The 16,642-nt window shown below is 45.2% G+C and overlaps 1 protein-coding gene across 7 annotated transcripts in view; it reads right to left on the bottom strand.

Moving 5' to 3' along the window:
- Window positions 1-16,642, bottom strand: part of LOC308457493 (TGF-beta-activated kinase 1 and MAP3K7-binding protein 1) — a 52,759-nt gene that overhangs the window by 17,090 nt on the left and 19,027 nt on the right. For 5 of the 7 annotated variants that reach the window (XM_080971375.1, XM_080971376.1, XM_080971377.1 and 2 more), the window contains 2 exons: window positions 15,106-15,343; window positions 6,141-6,286 (listed from right to left, as the gene is read on the bottom strand). In XM_080971375.1, coding sequence (XP_080827501.1) covers window positions 6,141-6,286; window positions 15,106-15,343 — 384 coding nt within the window. Of the gene's footprint in view, window positions 1-3,503; window positions 3,891-5,335; window positions 5,474-6,140; window positions 6,287-15,105; window positions 15,344-16,642 lie in introns of those variants that run through there. The other 2 variants (XM_080971379.1, XM_080971380.1) reach the window with 2 other exon arrangements.

Raw genomic sequence — 16,642 nt, 5'->3', positions numbered from 1 at the left:
ACACCTGGAGGGCATCAGCTTAGAGAATCGACTACAAATTGGTCAAACCAACCTATTCCTGTCATGTTGGCAAGGCCAACTACACATACGTTAAATACCAAGATTGTGGGAGCTTCATAAAATACAGGTGACTGCATCTGATGCTTTCAGCAATGGGAAGACCCAAAGCAGGCTTCTCTTTACATAGGAGAAGGACTATGTAGTATTGGAACTAGTGTGGCATATTCAGGTGAGCACTGATTCTTCATTCTGGGCTCAGAGCTATGCACTCCCTGCATTCCTGACAGGTAGTGCTCTGTTCCTGATCTCTACATTGTAATGCTACAATCAAAATGTTCTTCAGGCCTGTTGTGTGCCTTCCTCTAGGATATATTTCTTACCAGTCAACTGCAAAACTGTTTTCTTTAGACTGGCTCTGGGAAAATGCTTGTCACTGGGGCATGATGATGCAACTAGAAGCAGGCAGGCATTTCTACAAATGGATGATTAATAAGTTTGGAACTAGTTGGTGTTTGCTAATTATGTTCCACAGATGATTTTATGCAGCCACTGTGGCTCTGAGCACATATAAAACATTCTTTTAACAAGATTGCCTACTTCTTGTTGCATTAATATACTCCACTGGCAAGCAATCACCCAGAGCAGACTAAAACATTTACAGGGCCCATGTAGTGCCTTGGTTTGTGATGTTCTGGTGTAGAAATCCATAGATCTCATCCTAACTATAGAGTCCTTAGCTCACTAAGTCTTCCAGCTGACCAGCAAGGAAATTATCTCCTGGGATGTTGAAAGCATGAAACTCTTAATGTAACATGCCTGAGCTAGAGCCACATGAACCGAGTGCCAGCTATCAGGAACCAAGAGATTAAGATTCAGAAGGCAGCAGAGAGTCTAGAGCAAACAAATGCCACCACCCTACTCACTTTGGGTCACTTTTCACATTGTATTTCCCTATTTGTGTGAAAACACAAATGGCCAAGACAGCTTTTTTCATTTTCTTTTCTGGTAATGCTGAAAGGATCAGATACATAGAAAGAGCTATGGGAGGTTTTTCTACCAAATGTTTTAATGCATTGCTATCTACAGATTGAATGATTATTCATCTGATCAGGAATAACAAGAAGCGAATGGGAGAGCTTGTAACTATTTCAAATAGATTAATTTGAAATAAGAGAGTGCTGCGATGTCAATATGCTTCCACAGATGCTTTTAGAAGCAAGGGGTGTGTTCTCTTTGCAGCTCTCTCAACCATTTATTGAATGCTTAGCTCATGAAGGGGTAACGGAAGATGAGCATAACACAGGGCAGGCACTTTCACTTATCTCACCCAATCTAGAATATTCAGGCTCTAGTTTACTAACACAACCGTCTTTTCTCCCAGCATGGCAATGTGTTCACCAAATGGAAACTCTGGTTTCATTCTTCTTGAGCACAAAGATAGCAGGGTGACAGATGGTCTGCTCAGCCCTGGAGCTAAATTGGCTTCCCTCTTAATTCCAGGAAAGCTAGGGAATTTGTCCAGTGGACAAATTTGCCACTTGGCAAAGGCTGCCATGGTTGTAAGCTTGAATAGCCCAGTGTCCATGCAAGCCAGTCCCATTAATTCTTTCTCTTCCATGATGTTGTTCATTTCAAGGATTGCAGTCACAGAGGGTACTTCTACATGACAAGTTAACATGTAGTAAAGTAGCCTTCCCCAGACTAGAGTCCTCTGCATGTTTTGGAATATCCATCATTGCTGATCTTTGGCTATGTCGGCTAGAGATGTTGGGAGGTGTAGCTCGTAACATCTGGAAGGCTCCAGGTTGGGGAAGACCCTACAGTAAATAATTTCTGCTTTACTACACTGCACACCAAGTAAATTATAGAATCATAGAGTTGGAAGGGACCCTGAGGATCATCTAGTCCAATGCAGCTGACCATGACATCTTAACATGGTCCTGTGTTAACTGATGCTTTACATGTGGTCTGCAGGGAGGTTCTGATACACCTCTTTTTAGAAGTTCATCATTACGTGTATGTGCAAAAACACCTTTAGGATGTAATCCAATAGACACATTTTTTCAAAAGTAAGCCTCCCTGAATTGACTGAGGCTTATTTCCAAGTAAACGTGTATTGGATCAAGCTGTAGGTGTGGCTTATTCTCCCCGATACTTTGTACAGAAGGACAAATTTCATATAAATCGAGAGCAAAAATCAGCTTTGGAAGCAGGGAGCTTTCTAATGAGCTACAACAAAGCTATAGTAATTTTGATCAACGGAAGCTTGATTTACAACACGGTGAAGATGGGTTAATATTTTCCGGAAATTTTGGCACATTGAACCATTTCTGCCAGTGCTCTGATGTGTCCAGATTACAAATAATCTAAGCCTTTTTGCCAAGATCTTCCAAACCATTGTAGGTAGCTATTTTCCCAATTGAACTTTGCTCTGCACTATGTAAGCCTATGGCAATCTCTTCCATGTAATCGCCTCTGCCCTGGATTTGGGATCCCACTTCAGTCTAGTCCAACCCTGTGTTGAGTCATAAATAAGACACAGCCGGAGTAACATTTAAAACTGCATGTTCCTTTAAAACTGCATGTTCCTGTGGATTTTGGTTGTGCCGGAAAAAATTCCTTGCAGACTTCCTTGCAGGTTCTCAACACTTTTCCTCCATTAAAAAAAAAATCAAAAGCAAATTATTTCAGTTCATCAGACCATGTGTTAGCTTGACATGGAATGGGTAGGGAATTATATTCCTCTCCTGGGAAGAAAGAGCTGCCTCATACCCAAAACAAATGCTCACAGCCACTTTGTACTTTTTCAACTGGGATTAACTTTGACCTGCACTTTGCTCTTAGTGATGCAGTCGTATGATACCTCTGCCACAGGCTCAGACTGCAGTTGGGTGCTCCCAATGGCTTCTCCAAAAATGCAAGCTGAGCGAGCACCCAAGCACAATACGTGCTTGTTATGAAAGCTTTACATAGCCAGTTAGAAAAAACAAGTACTCCTATTGGGGTCAAAATGTTTGTGAAATTTAGCGAAGCGAGTATCCTTTTTTAGCTCAATACTGTCAACTCTGGCAAGGAATGGATGTGAATCTTTGAAATTTCAGGTAAAGGGCAAATCACAGTCCTATTTGATATCACTGATACCACACAAAGCTTACACATCACTCGCCCTTGCATGCCTGCATGCTCACTCACTCTCCCAGGTCTGCCTACCCGTCTAAGTCCTGTTCTCTCTTCTCACTACTCACACACAGACATGTCAACCTCGGATACTACCTCAGCCAGTCATTCCCCGCCCCCCCTGCCCTGCAGCCATGCTTCCCCCACCCCATCCCCCCCTACAGAAAAGGGTGAATTCCTGCCCTTGGCAGTTTCTCCTACAAAGAGAGGGCGACATTGCGCTGCAGAATGGACCGTAAAACACTTTGCAATCAACAATTTGGTTTGGGTGGCGAATTCAGAAGTGGGGAAGAGGTGTCAGGGCTGTTGCTTCTCCCCACCCGCCCTGTTTTTTTTAAAAAAACAAGAAATAAAAACAGAGACCCCAGAAGGCTGGAGAGCGGCCAAGAGCCCCCTCTGACTCTGATGCACCTGTGTCTTGTTTTGCACCTTGTCTTGTTGGTGGCAGAGGGGAGCGGGCAGGGGGGAGGGAGGGGGGAGGGCTCCACCGGCTCTCAGTAGTCCTGGGCTTGGTACCCCTGTGCCTCAGCATCAAATGCATCTGCCGAAGGGGCCTGTTGGTACGTCCCCATGCTATCTATAGTGTCATCCTCGTTTGTGTAGGGAGCGTAAGGCATGCCAGCCTCCTGGCTCGGGTCCGTGTAGTCCTGGGAGAAGAGGGCTGAGTCGGCGCCAAGCTGGTATCGCTGGAATGCCAGGAACGACTGGCCCACCTTTAAGAGAGGATGCGGCAGTGCGGGAGAGGTTTCCGGAAGGGAAAGAGCATTTGGTGGGGGCGGGGGAGGGGAGAGAAAGGGAAGCATACCGAGGAGAAACAAACAGAAGCCGGATTAGTAGTGGTTAGTGCACAAGACATTAACTTAGCGCATGAGACATACTGTAATTAACAAGTTAAAACGCAAATACATCCTACAGCAAGAAGAAGATTTGGCACACTCTAGAGAGAGTACAAGTTCAGGAAAGAAGCCACAGAGAGAGAGCAACTGGGGAGAGGAACTCATTTCAGTGGGAGATGATTTGGCAGAAGGCTTGCTTCCACAACCTGTTGTATGTATCTCGCTGTCGTCATGAAAAAGTCTGGCAGAAGCAAGGCAGCACTAATGTGGGTGCTCCAATTCACCACACGGAAGGCGGCACCTCTTTCCGGGATTGGATGTGCTTGTTTAGTGCACACAAGGCCTCTACGAAGCCTAGGTTTGTTGAGGGCTTCAGCCCAGGCCAATTTCCTGCTCATTAAAGGGGGTGGCAGACTCAGTGCAGGGCTGGGTAGCCAGTTTGGCAGCATCAGCGTGGGAACGGCAGCAGTGGCTTGGGGGGAAAGATATCTGACTTTTCCAAGGACTTGCCCTGGGTGACTACGGATTAGGGATCGGAGGAAGACTGACATTTTACACACGCACACACAACCGCACGGCCATTCAAGGCAGCTGTGCAGAGGCCCGGCTCCATCACTAAACCTTCGTTTGTGCAATGCTGTTTGGCAAAACAAAGAGTGTGGGAGGTGCAGGGATTGTGGCTCTTCAGCTGCCCTCTGACACAGGTCACATCTGCACCACAGGTTTAAAGCACGCTTGCTCCACTTTAACAGCCATGGAGAATCCTGGGAACTGTAGTCTGCTAAGGATGCTAGAAATTGTAGGTCTGTGAGGTCAGAGCCCTTGGTAAACCACAACTCCCAGGATCCTCTGGGGGAAGTCATGACAGCTAAGGTGGTATAGGAGTGCTTTAAATGCTTGGTGTGGATGTGACATAGTCAGCTTGAAGATTGTGCCCGGAGAAGAGAGAGCCAAGAGGACATGAGGAGAAACAGAAGTTTGATTTCAGCAGTGACCCATCATGGTTAAACATATTAAGACAGGACTGAGGCAGAGAGAAAGGCACATGGTTGTTATTTGGCATTAGTTATTTGGGGAGAAGGCACAGCAGAGAAGGCACAAAAGAGGGAACCCTGAACAGTACGCAGGTGTACTTTGAACTATTTAAGAGGTAGGGGATAGGTGAAGCCCTCCACAATTCCAAGGGGTGCTGGTGGTCTCTCTTTCTCCCCCTCTCTCCTCACCCCATCAGCTGCACAAATTGCGTATCTTTTATTCCTCTTTCTCTCTTATCTTCCTTCCTGCCCCTGAGACTGAAAGTCAGAAATACTTTCACTCCAAAATTTCCTCCCCGATATGCCCATTTTTAATGGGGACTGGGATTAGGGGAGCACTGGCGGAGAGCTAGGGAACAGTGTGTTGTATTCTTCCTGAAAAGTAATTTCTCCGAGTCTCCGAAAGGCCAGAAAGGTCAGGATGCCCTGTAGGGAGAGAACAGGAAGGAAGAGGTGGGTGGGCGTGAGAGAAAAGAGCTGGTGAAGGAACATAAGCAAGGCCCTGGAACTGAAATAAGGACTCCTGTGGAACAAAAGGGGAAAGGTGTCTAAGGTCTCTCTGGCAGAGGGGAAGGGCTGGGATGCCGCTGGAGGGCCTCCTTTCGCTCTTGGCATTATCCATATAGTTGTCAAGGGCAACCAACCCCCTCCCTTCATCCAGAGGCAGCTCACCTGGTAGGGAGCAGTCACTATGCTAGTTTCCTGTCAGGTGGGCTGCTGCCTGGAGGTCTGTGGGGCACAAATCCAGCAGGCTCATCTCATGTTCTGATGACCTCCCTGCCATAGTTACTTGAGGCACCTGGTGTGCAGTTTCTGGCTACATCTTTTCTTTGGGTTTCCTATGTGGTTGTGGACTGTTAGGTTTCAAAGAGATGTGGGCAACTAAATGTATGGCCGGTGAAACTGCCCAACGTTTGTTTGTTTTTCTGGCCAGTGATTATTTTGGCTTGTAAGGTGACTTCCTAGTTGGTGGAGCTGGAGCCTGAAATGAGGGAACTGCATTGCATCTAGTAAGACTGGAGGTGGAGACAACAGGGTTGTCTGCGAATGACATCCATAGCTTGCTAGCCAGGTCTGGGCCTGTATTACTCACCCAGGTGAAGACGGAAAAGAGAGAGAACGTGATGGCTGCTCGGGCGGCATCTGCTCCTTCGTTGAATGGGTTGTTTTCTTTCTTTGAAACACGCCACTGGTCGGCCAGGAAACAAAAACTGACAAACCAGAGGAAGGCCCACAAGCCTGTGAAAAACCACCATCAAAAGAAGCAGGAGGACAAGGTTTAAGTGAGTTTGAAGGTGTTGCATTCCCCCAGCCAACAAATACCCTACAGCAGGCTTTGCCAACCAGGTGCCCTCCAGAAGGCTTGGACTACCACTCCCATCAGCTGAATGGGAGTTGTAGTCAATTGGTGGGAGTTGTAGTCCAAAGAATCTGGGGGGCATCTTGTTGAGGAAGGCTGCCCTACAAATCTATTTCGCATACTGGGACCAAGTCCAATTGAGTAGCCTTATGCAAGAGCATCTGATATGGAACTGCAGGTTAAAAGGCAAAATTATCACCTTCTCAGTCTCATGGTTCCCTCATAACATTTAGGCCCCAACTTCCCTATACATCTAAAGCAGCATCGTATCACTTTAAGCAGATGTGGCTCCCCTTACCCCAAAGAATACTGGGAAGTGTAGTTTGTTAAGGGAACTGAGAGTTGTGAGGAAACCCCCAGTCCCCTCATAGAGGTACAATTCCCAGAGTTCCTTGGGAAGAGGGAGTGACTGTTAAACCACCACAGAGTAGAGGCGGGGTATAAATGTAATAATAAATGAAAGAAGTAAGGAAGTGACATCCTCTGGAGCAGAGGTCAGCAAATTTTTTCAGCTGTGGGCCAGACCACTGTCCCTCAGACCTTGTGGGGGGCCAGATTATATTTTTTTGGGGGGGGGATGAACGAATTCCTATGCCCCACAAATAACCTAGAGAGGCGTTTTAAATAAAAGCACACATTCTACTCATGTGAAAACACCAGGCAGGCCCCACAAATAACCCAGAGATGCATTTTAAATACTGTAAAAGGGCACATTCTACTCATGCAAAAACACACTGATCCCCAGACTGTCCGCGGGCCAGATTTAGAAGGCAACTGGGCCGGATCCGGCCACCGGGCCTTAGTTTGCCTACCCATGCTCTGGAGTGATGAGGGAAGGCAGTTTCAGCAGCAGTGAACAGCACAGTGGATTTATCCAAAGGAATTGCCTGGCATTTTGTCCACTTCTCTTGGCTCCCTTTGCTTCCAGAAAAGAGAGCCTTATACCCAAGGAGACATCTATCTATTTACTCCTGAGGATCCCTTGCCTGTAGTTGAGCACTTCTCCAGAAGAGACAGGGTTTAATCTGGCATTTGAGGCGCCACCTTTTCCTCAGGCTTGGGACCTGTTCAGCCTCAAAGTAGGCTGATCTCACCCTTGTGTATGGATGGCCCTTCCTTGGCCTATTTGCAGGATCCTGGCTCTTCATCACCAGATGACGCAGGGCTTCGTGGAAGGCTGTGTCCTCCTGCTCCTCCTCTAGCTGTGAGATATGTCACCCATTCCTTCTCTTTAAAAAAAAAATCCCCTTTGCTTACGGGACTGCTGGGCAAACTGCAAAGCACAGTGCAGGTTACACCCCAGCCACCTGCCATCTTTATTGCTTAAAAATTAACATGTGCATTATTTATTTATTGCAAATCTTGGTCAAGGGTCCAATGCACCATCCCCAGTCTTTAAGTACCTAGTAAGGCCAATGGGTCTGTCCACTTAATTCATCGGGCATCAAAAAAAGAAGCCTCAGTTGCTCATTTATTCTTGAAATGCAGCATCTCTGCAGAACTGAGCCATACAATTAAACATTGTATTTGGAAGCTGAAGGATGAACAGCTCCAAAATCAACTGCACCAGATTGCAGACACAGCTACTGGACTCTTGCCAAAAGCCCAGGACTTGCTTGTTTGTTTTAAAGGAGAAAATGTGTCATTGAATCTTTTCATACTTTTGAATGGTCCCTGGTATGATCTGGTTGCTGGGCTTTATACCCAGAAGAGTTGTACATGAACTAGGAATGCATAGAAAAGCAACACCAGGAAGCAGTAAGTAAGAAAGAAAACCACTCTAGAAATATAGAAACAGAGCCTTGTGTATGATGAGACAGACAATGGGCTGGACTTGCTAGCCTGCTTGATTTCAGTGGATCTACTCTACATATTACTAAGTCTAGCTCCAAACCAATGTGTTTTTCAAAGCACTGAAGGCAGTTTAGAAGAGCAGTGGCTGCCTCACTCCCACGTCCTCCACTGGTAAACAGGTTTTGCAGGTTTTAGTATTTCAAAAGAAACATATAGGTACACCTTAAGACAAAAGAAACGTATAGGTACACCATTATAAGTGGAATCTCTGAAACCACTTTCAGCTTCCTTCCAAGCTATCTCTGTCTCCAGTCTTAAAGTAGAGACTACATAATAATAATAATAAAGCTCAGCATTCATATTGTTCTTGAGAACATATGAAGTACTGCAAGGGGTATCCAGCCAACTCACTCAGATTAAGACCAGTGAAATCAATATGGACTTGTTTAAAGTTCATAGCAGAGGCCTGATTTTAACTGGGAACTTCTTAATTCAGCCTCTTATTAGCTCACAAGCAAGTGTACTTACTTACTAACTTCCAAGTAATGATGGCTAGGAGGATTGAGCTATTAAGCTTAAAATTTGCTTCCGTTTATTACCCTTCACTGTGTCCGAGTGCTCCTTACTAATATAGTCTCTTCCTGGCTGTATGCTGCCTTGCTGCACTAAGGAACTTGCTAAAGGGAAAGAAAACTGTCCCTGGATAAGCTTGCAAACTTAATTACAAGCAGAAAAATGAACCAGCACTGAGCCAATGTCCCTTTCACGCTGACGTCATTAACTGCAGGAGAGCTAGAATCCAGTTTATTGAATGAAGAGGATGTCTTAAGAACGAGCAGACAATTTACTTAAAGGACAATAAGTGAAACAATTTGTAACATTAATGAAATAATGTGTGTTGCCTGCTGGCACTTTTGATTTATTTCTCAAAAGGCACCATCCTATGTTGGAACCCAAGTGCTTTTTATAAATCAGTCCTCTGTATTACCTAAGAAAGACATGGGCATTGCCAAGCTCCTTCTGTGACCAATGACACTGCAAGCAATAGCCTCCAGAAGATCAAAAGAGACTACGAGGCTCTGGGCAGGAAATTGAAGCAATTAAATGCACAAATTGTCATCTCATCTGTCCTCCCAGTTGAACGACGTGGCCCAGGGAGAGAGGGAAAAATAGTGGAAGTGAACAGCTGGCTTCGCAAATGGTGTAAACAGGAACGGTTTGGATTCTTAGATCACGGACTGCAGTTTCTTGAAGATGGACTTCTGGCAAGAGATGGGCTGCACCTCACAACGGTTGGGAGGAATGTTTTTGCCAAAAATCTCAGAAACCTCATCAGGAGGGCTTTAAACTGACTAATGTGGGGGAGGGAGACAGTACTCCTGAAGGTAGGAGTCTATCAATTGATGAAGATGATCATCCAAATGTCATAGACCAAATGGAGCAAACAGCACGCAGACCTAGTGGTGGGAGGAAAAAATCCTTAAATAAGAGACACGGGGGAATGATTAATGGACTTCAATGTCTGTACACTAATGCGCAAAGCATGGGAAATAAACAAGATGAGCTTGAGCTCTTGGTACAGCAAACTAAATATGACATAATAGGCATCACTGAAACCTGGTGGGATAAGTCCCACGATTGGAATGTAATAATGGAGGGATACAATCTATTTCAGAGAAACAGACCAGACAAGAAAGGAGGAGGAGTGGCGTTATATGTCAGGGATGTGTATACCTGTGAAGAGATCCAAGATTTAGAACCTCAAAGCCAAAGTGAGAGCATTTGGGTCAAAATTAAGGGAGAGAAGAATAACAGTGACCTCATTGTGGGAGTTTACTATAGACCCCCAAGCCAAACGGAGGACATAGATGATGCCTTCCTGGAACAGATGGCCAAGCATGCAAAAGGAAGGGAGATAGTAGTAATGGGGGACTTCAATTACCCGGATATTTGTTGGATGTCAAACTCAGCCAAGAGCATAAGGTCAAACAGATTCCTCACTGGCCTTGCAGACAACTTCATTGTCCAGAAAGTGGGAGAAGCAACAAGAGGAACAGCCATTTTAGATCTGGTCCTAACCAATGTTGATGACCTGGTTAGTGGGGTAGAAGTGGAAGGATCATTAGGCGCGAGTGATCATGCTCTTCTGAAGTTTACTATACAGCGGAAAGGAGCAGCCAAGCATACTAGGACTCAATTTCTTGACTTTAAGAAAGCCGACTTCATAAAACTTAGGGAAGTGCTGGGTGAGATCCCATGGACAGTAATACTAAAAGGAAAGGGAGTTCATGATGGCTGGGAGTTTGTTAAGAGGGAGATAGTAAAAGCACAACTTCAGGCAATACCTATGAGACGGAAACATGGAAGGTGCCTAAAGAAGCCAGGGTGGCTATCTAAAGAACTTTTAACTGAGTTAAGATTAAAAAAGGATGTGTACAAAAAATGGAAAAGGGGGGAAACCACCAAAGAGGAATTCAAACAAATAGCCAGCTTGTATAGACACAAAGTCAGAAAAGCTAAAGCACAGAATGAACTCAGGCTTGCTAGAGAGGTTAAAAGCAACAAAAAAGGCTTTTATGGGTATGTTCGTAGCAAAAGGAAGAACAAAGAAACAGTGGGGTCACTCAGAGGAGAAGATGGTGAAATGCAAACAGGGGACACAGAAAGGGCTGAACTCCTCAATGCCTTCTTTGCCTCAGTCTTCTCCAATAAAGAAAACAATGCCCGACCTGAAGAATTTGGAGCAAATGATTCAGCAGGGGAAACACAGCCCAGAATAACCAAGGAGATAGTACAAGAATACTTGGCTAGTTTAGATGTATTCAAGTCTCCAGGGCCAGATGAACTGCATCCAAGAGTTTTAAAAGAACTGGCAGATGTGATCTCAGAACCACTGGCAGTCATCTTTGAGAATTCCTGGAGAACAGGCGAAGTCCCGGCAGACTGGAGGAGGGCAAATGTTGTCCCTATTTTCAAAAAGGGGAAAAGAGAGGACCCAAATAATTACCGCCCAGTCAGTCTGACATCAATACCAGGGAAGATTCTGGAGCAGATCATTAAGCAAACAGTCTGTGAGCACCTAGAAAGGAATGCTGTGATCACCAATAGTCAGCATGGATTTCTGAATAAGTTATGTCAGACTAACCTGATCTCGTTTTTTGACAGAATTACAAGGCTGGTAGATGAAGGGAACGCAGTGGATGTAGCCTACCTTGATTTCAGCAAGGCATTTGACAAGGTGCCCCATGATATTCTTGTAAAGAAGCTGGTAAAATGCGGTCTTGACTATGCTACCACTCAGTGGATTTGTAACTGGCTGGCTGACCAAACCCAAAGGGTGCTCATCAATGGTTCCTCTTCATCCTGGAGAAGAGTGACTAGTGGGGTGCCACAGGGTTCAGTCTTGGGCCCGGTCTTATTCAATATCTTTATCAACGACATGGATGATGGACTCAAGGGCATCCTGATCAAATTTGCAGATGACACCAAACTGGGAGGGGTGGCTAACACCCCAGAGGACAGAATCACACTTCAAAACGACCTTGACAGATTAGAGAACTGGGCCAAAACAAACAAGATGAATTTTAACAGGGAGAAATGTAAAGTATTGCACTTGGGCAAAAAAAAATGAGAGACACAAATACAAGATGGGGGACACCTGGCTTGAGAGCAGTACATGTGAAAAGGATCTAGGAGTCTTGGTTGACCACAAACTTGACATGAGCCAACAGTGTGACGCGGCAGCTAAAAAAGCCAATGCAATTCTGGGCTGCATCAATAGGAGTATAGCATCTAGATCAAGGGAAGTAATAGTGCCACTGTATTCTGCTCTGGTCAGACCTCACCTGGAGTACTGTGTCCAGTTCTGGGCACCACAGTTCAAGAAGGACACTGACAAACTGGAACGTGTCCAGAGGAGGGCAACCAAAATGGTCAAAGGCCTGGAAACGATGCCTTATGAGGAACGGCTAAGGGAGCTGGGCATGTTTAGCCTGGAGAAGAGGAGGTTAAGGGGTGATATGATAGCCATGTTCAAATATATAAAAGGATGTCACATAGAGGAGGGAGAAAGGTTGTTTTCTGCTGCTCCAGAGAAGCGGACACGGAGCAATGGATCCAAACTACAAGAAAGAAGATTCCACCTAAACATTAGGAAGAACTTCCTGACAGTAAGAGCTGTTCGACAGTGGAATTTGCTGCCAAGGAGTGTGGTGGAGTCTCCTTCTTTGGAGGTCTTTAAGCAGAGGCTTGACAACCATATGTCAGGAGGGCTCTGATGGTGTTTCCTGCTTGGCAGGGGGTTGGACTCGATGGCCCTTGTGGTCTCTTCCAACTCTATGATTCTATGATTCTATGGTTTCTTGGAAAACCCATAAGGTCCCCGGGCAGATTACAAGAATATATTAATACAGCATTAAAAACAGTTAAAACAATTTACATCAGGAGAATAGGGTGGGCCAATGTATATCTGTTAAAGGCCAGGATAAACTGAAAGGGGTGTGTGTGTGTTCATGTATAGTCTTTTTCTATATATATATTTACTCCTTTCTTTTTATATAGACATTTATTTATTTAAAACCATGTTTTCTTTGTGATTCACCTCTTGCAATGAGAATGTTTAACTCATTTTGTTTAATGCCCTAGAGAGCTTTATATTCATAGCTGGAAGTTGTGTGATGGAAGGCCTAAGAGGCAGAGAAGCGCTTTTTGCAGTTTCCAAATGGCATTCCAGGGAACCTTGAGGATTCCTGGATCTTTGCCAGCTCTTCACTGAGAAGATCAGTAATGGCAGGCTGGTTTCTCTGAAAGGTAACTTGCTCACCACTACCAATTTCCCCCTACAATGCACAGCCGGAAAGGAGCTAGCCGGAAAGGAGATCTAGGGTCCAACCCAATCCTATGGGCATTTTTACCATGTTGTCAGAATCACCTGCCTGTTTGTATGACTGATGCTCACAGAGACAAAGGATGGATGAATCATAGCAAGAACTCACCCACGAATTAGAACTAGGCTTAAGAGAGAAAGAGAAAGAGAGAGAGAGAGAGAGAGAGAGAAGGAGAGAGAGTGGATCAAGGAGACGCATACAACAGGCTAGAAATAATAATGAAATCACAGATGAAGAGAGAACTGGAGGAAAGCATCAAAACAAGAAGCTCTGCATTAATTATGGAGGGGATGGGAGAGAAAAGAGCGAGAGCCAGAGAAGCCAGGCATACAAAAGATGATGTGGTTATGAGCGCAAGGATTTTCCTCCTGGCTCTACAACCCTCCGGCTGAAAATATTAGGTGCACATAAGCTGCTCCAGCTCTAAAACCTTGCAGCGGTTTTCTGTTCCACTTCAAGGATCCTGGTGGCTGCATTGGCAGACTATTCCCTGTGCTGAGAGAGAACTGCCATCGCAGCCCCAGGCTGACTCTTGCCTCTCTGCTCCCCCATTGCACTTGCATTTCAGTTTGGTTCTTATGGTTCACAGGAAGCAGAAAATAACTTGGGCCTTGCTATGAGAGTCAGGAGTTCAACAGAGTCCTTCAGAGCCCCCAGAAAGTGCATGGCACACTGGTTTCAATGGTGCTTTAATATGGTGAATTCGAAAGTGACTTTGGATTCATATTTGTTTTGATTGGAAAAAGCTCACCAGCAATTAGGAGGTAATTCTGCAACCCAACATACCACCACCCTGCACTTAAAATATCTGGAAAGCTGCCATTCTCATTTCTGGTTTTGTCCAAGAGCTCTCACACAAAACATGAACTTTCTAACTGGGGCGGGGGATGAAATAGGGAGAGGGAGTGATTGCAAAACCTCTCGAACTACTTTTATTCATTACAGAAACAAGCCCAAAACTAACATGCAACTCCCCTGTAGGTCATTTTGCCTTTCTCTGCAGGAATTATTTGTGTACTCTTGCTTACATGAACATGACCAATCAATGATCATTTTGTGGGTTAATCTTGGCTCACTGGTGACCTTACTAGTGACAGGTGCAAACTACTGAGCCTAAGACAGTCTTGCCAACTAGTGTAGTGCAGCGTGAACTAACATTTTGCAGTTATTCTGCAGGGACAGATCCTGATCTACGTGGGCGTCATTTAAATCAATTTGTTCTGTACAGATATCGATCCTTGTCCTTTAGCACAGAAGAAGTTACACTGCAGGTCAAGTGGCTTATCTGAAGACAGGTCAGCCAGGACATGAACCAATTTGCCATCCGTTGGACAGATAACATATACAGAACTGGTCAGATAAATGATAAAATAGGAAACAATTAAATAAATAGGGATGTATGGAGCAGTTTTACACTTGAGACCCTTGGACTGACAGCAGCCATCTCAGATGCTTGGGACTGAACCTAGGACCTTCTGCATGCCAAAGCTGTGTCCTATCATGGACAATTTTGCCGTCAGGAAAGGGCTTTAGGGCAGAGATCTAGGGCCTCATTCAACAGAATGAGCAGCTGATCCCTTCCCAAATGCAGCAGGGCTGGCTTACCCTATTTTGAACCATTAGCATCTAAATGGGAGGAAAGGACAGGACCATAAAACCAGTTAAATCAAATCTATAAATTACCTAACTGCCCCATTCACCACTGAACTAGGGTCCTCCCCAACCCGATTGGGTGAAACAGGAAGAAAAACCAGTAATAAAAACTGGAAGGGGGAAATGAAGATAATGGAAAAGAGGTAGAGGCATTTCCAACTGTGGTGGCTTATCAGTAAGTTTATGAAATAAGACAGGCCTCTGTGCAGCCCAATCCTAGGCGTCATTACTACGCCCCTCTGTGGACAATGAAACATACACTCAGCAAGCGTGCACAGGACTGCAGCCTTCTTCACAAAGAACCATGGTATAAACACACCATCCGTATGGAAACCCCTGCGGTACTGATCTGCTGGAGAGCTCACCAGAAACACCAATATCAGAGAGCACAGCTTTCTTGCGGTCCTTGACGCTGCTGATCTGTGGGAAGTAGACATCGAGCGCCAGGTAAAGAAGGCAGCTGAGGAAGGCAAGGACTCCCACGGTGATGCCATAGTTGCAGGCGTTCTGGTTGCGATTGAAGATGCAGTACTCTTCCTTTTCATCCGGCCGGTTGACGTAGCCTTCGTTCACAATGCCACCAAACACAACGATGGAGAAGAGCTGGGTGTGGGGAGGTGAGAGAGGGGTTTAGAAGATTTCACTCTACACGCTGGGGATACAAACCAGCCAGGCAGAAGCACCTGTAAAACCCAACTCATTTAAATGGAAGATTTATTCAAAATCATTTATAAAGCCTTTAGTATTTTCCCCCAGTCTCTACACCAGGCATAGGCAAACTTGTCCCTTCAGATGCTTTGGGACTACAATTCCCATCATCCCTGACCACTGGACCTGTTAGCTAGGGATGATGGGAGTTGTAGTCCCAAAACATCTGGAGGGCCGAGTTTCCCTGTGCCTGCTCTACACAGTACACAGTATTAAAAGACAGCCAAGACAAAAATGCAACCTAAAATGAATAAAATAGCTTATAGAACAGGAATTCGGAAGGTTCAAACACATAAGACAGGGTCTGATCTTATGGTGGAGGGAAAGCTTGGGCAAAGTTAAGCCAAACTAAGACTTAACTATGCTGCAGTGTGTGGCTGGATTGTACCCCAGGTGTTTTAATGCACTATTTTAGAAGCTCCCTGGATCTGAACAGCCCCTCCTTGCTTTCAGCCATTGCTGGTAGCTAATCCAGCTGGAAGATCCCTGAGAACGGAAGCAGTGTTATTTCTAAGTCACCCAGAACTAGTAATTCGCCACCACGATTCAAGCACCCACTCAGGCTTCCACCTGCCATCTCTGCCATCTATTTTCCCATCTGTTAGCTCAGTATTCCTCCAACCGCCTACTTTCCTTTGCTTAGCTGAATATTACGACTACTACTGCTACAGTTCTCCAATCCCCATTCATTTATTTAATGCTAAAACACACGGCAACTATTGCTGTGTGGTTTTTTGTTTTTTTAAGTCTCCTTGCACTGGAAAGGCATCAGCCTCAGCACCAGAAGAGTCTCTGTGGGGACAGTTACTAAGTCAGGGCGGTGCCATTGAAAAAGCTTCCACATAGGCCTCCAATGGCCTGATATTTGATGGGGTGGGGGAAGAGGGTCCATTTGAGGAACGTCTTAATAACAGGACGGGCTTGTTTGGGAGCCAGTGGTAACTTAAGGTAATCTGCTCCCAAGCTATTTAAGGCTTTTTATAAAGATTAAGACCCAGAGTAGTAATTGTAAAACTGGGGAGGTGTTCTACCTCCCCATCTGCAGTCACTCAGCAATCCCAGTATACAGACAACCTGACTGTACCTCTGGAAAACGTTCAGATATAGTTTTGCAAGCATCGTAATCATGGAGTAGTCAACAAGATCATCTATGTGCAAACATTTTCCTCTGAAACATTGGCTCCCCAAAATCAC

This window comes from Podarcis pityusensis, assembly GCF_964106645.2.
Source record: "Podarcis pityusensis genome assembly, chromosome: 10".
NCBI classification, from domain to species: Eukaryota; Metazoa; Chordata; class Lepidosauria; order Squamata; family Lacertidae; genus Podarcis; species Podarcis pityusensis.
The sequence above is the reverse complement of the archived record's forward strand: the minus strand, read 5'-3'. Positions and strand labels throughout refer to the sequence as shown.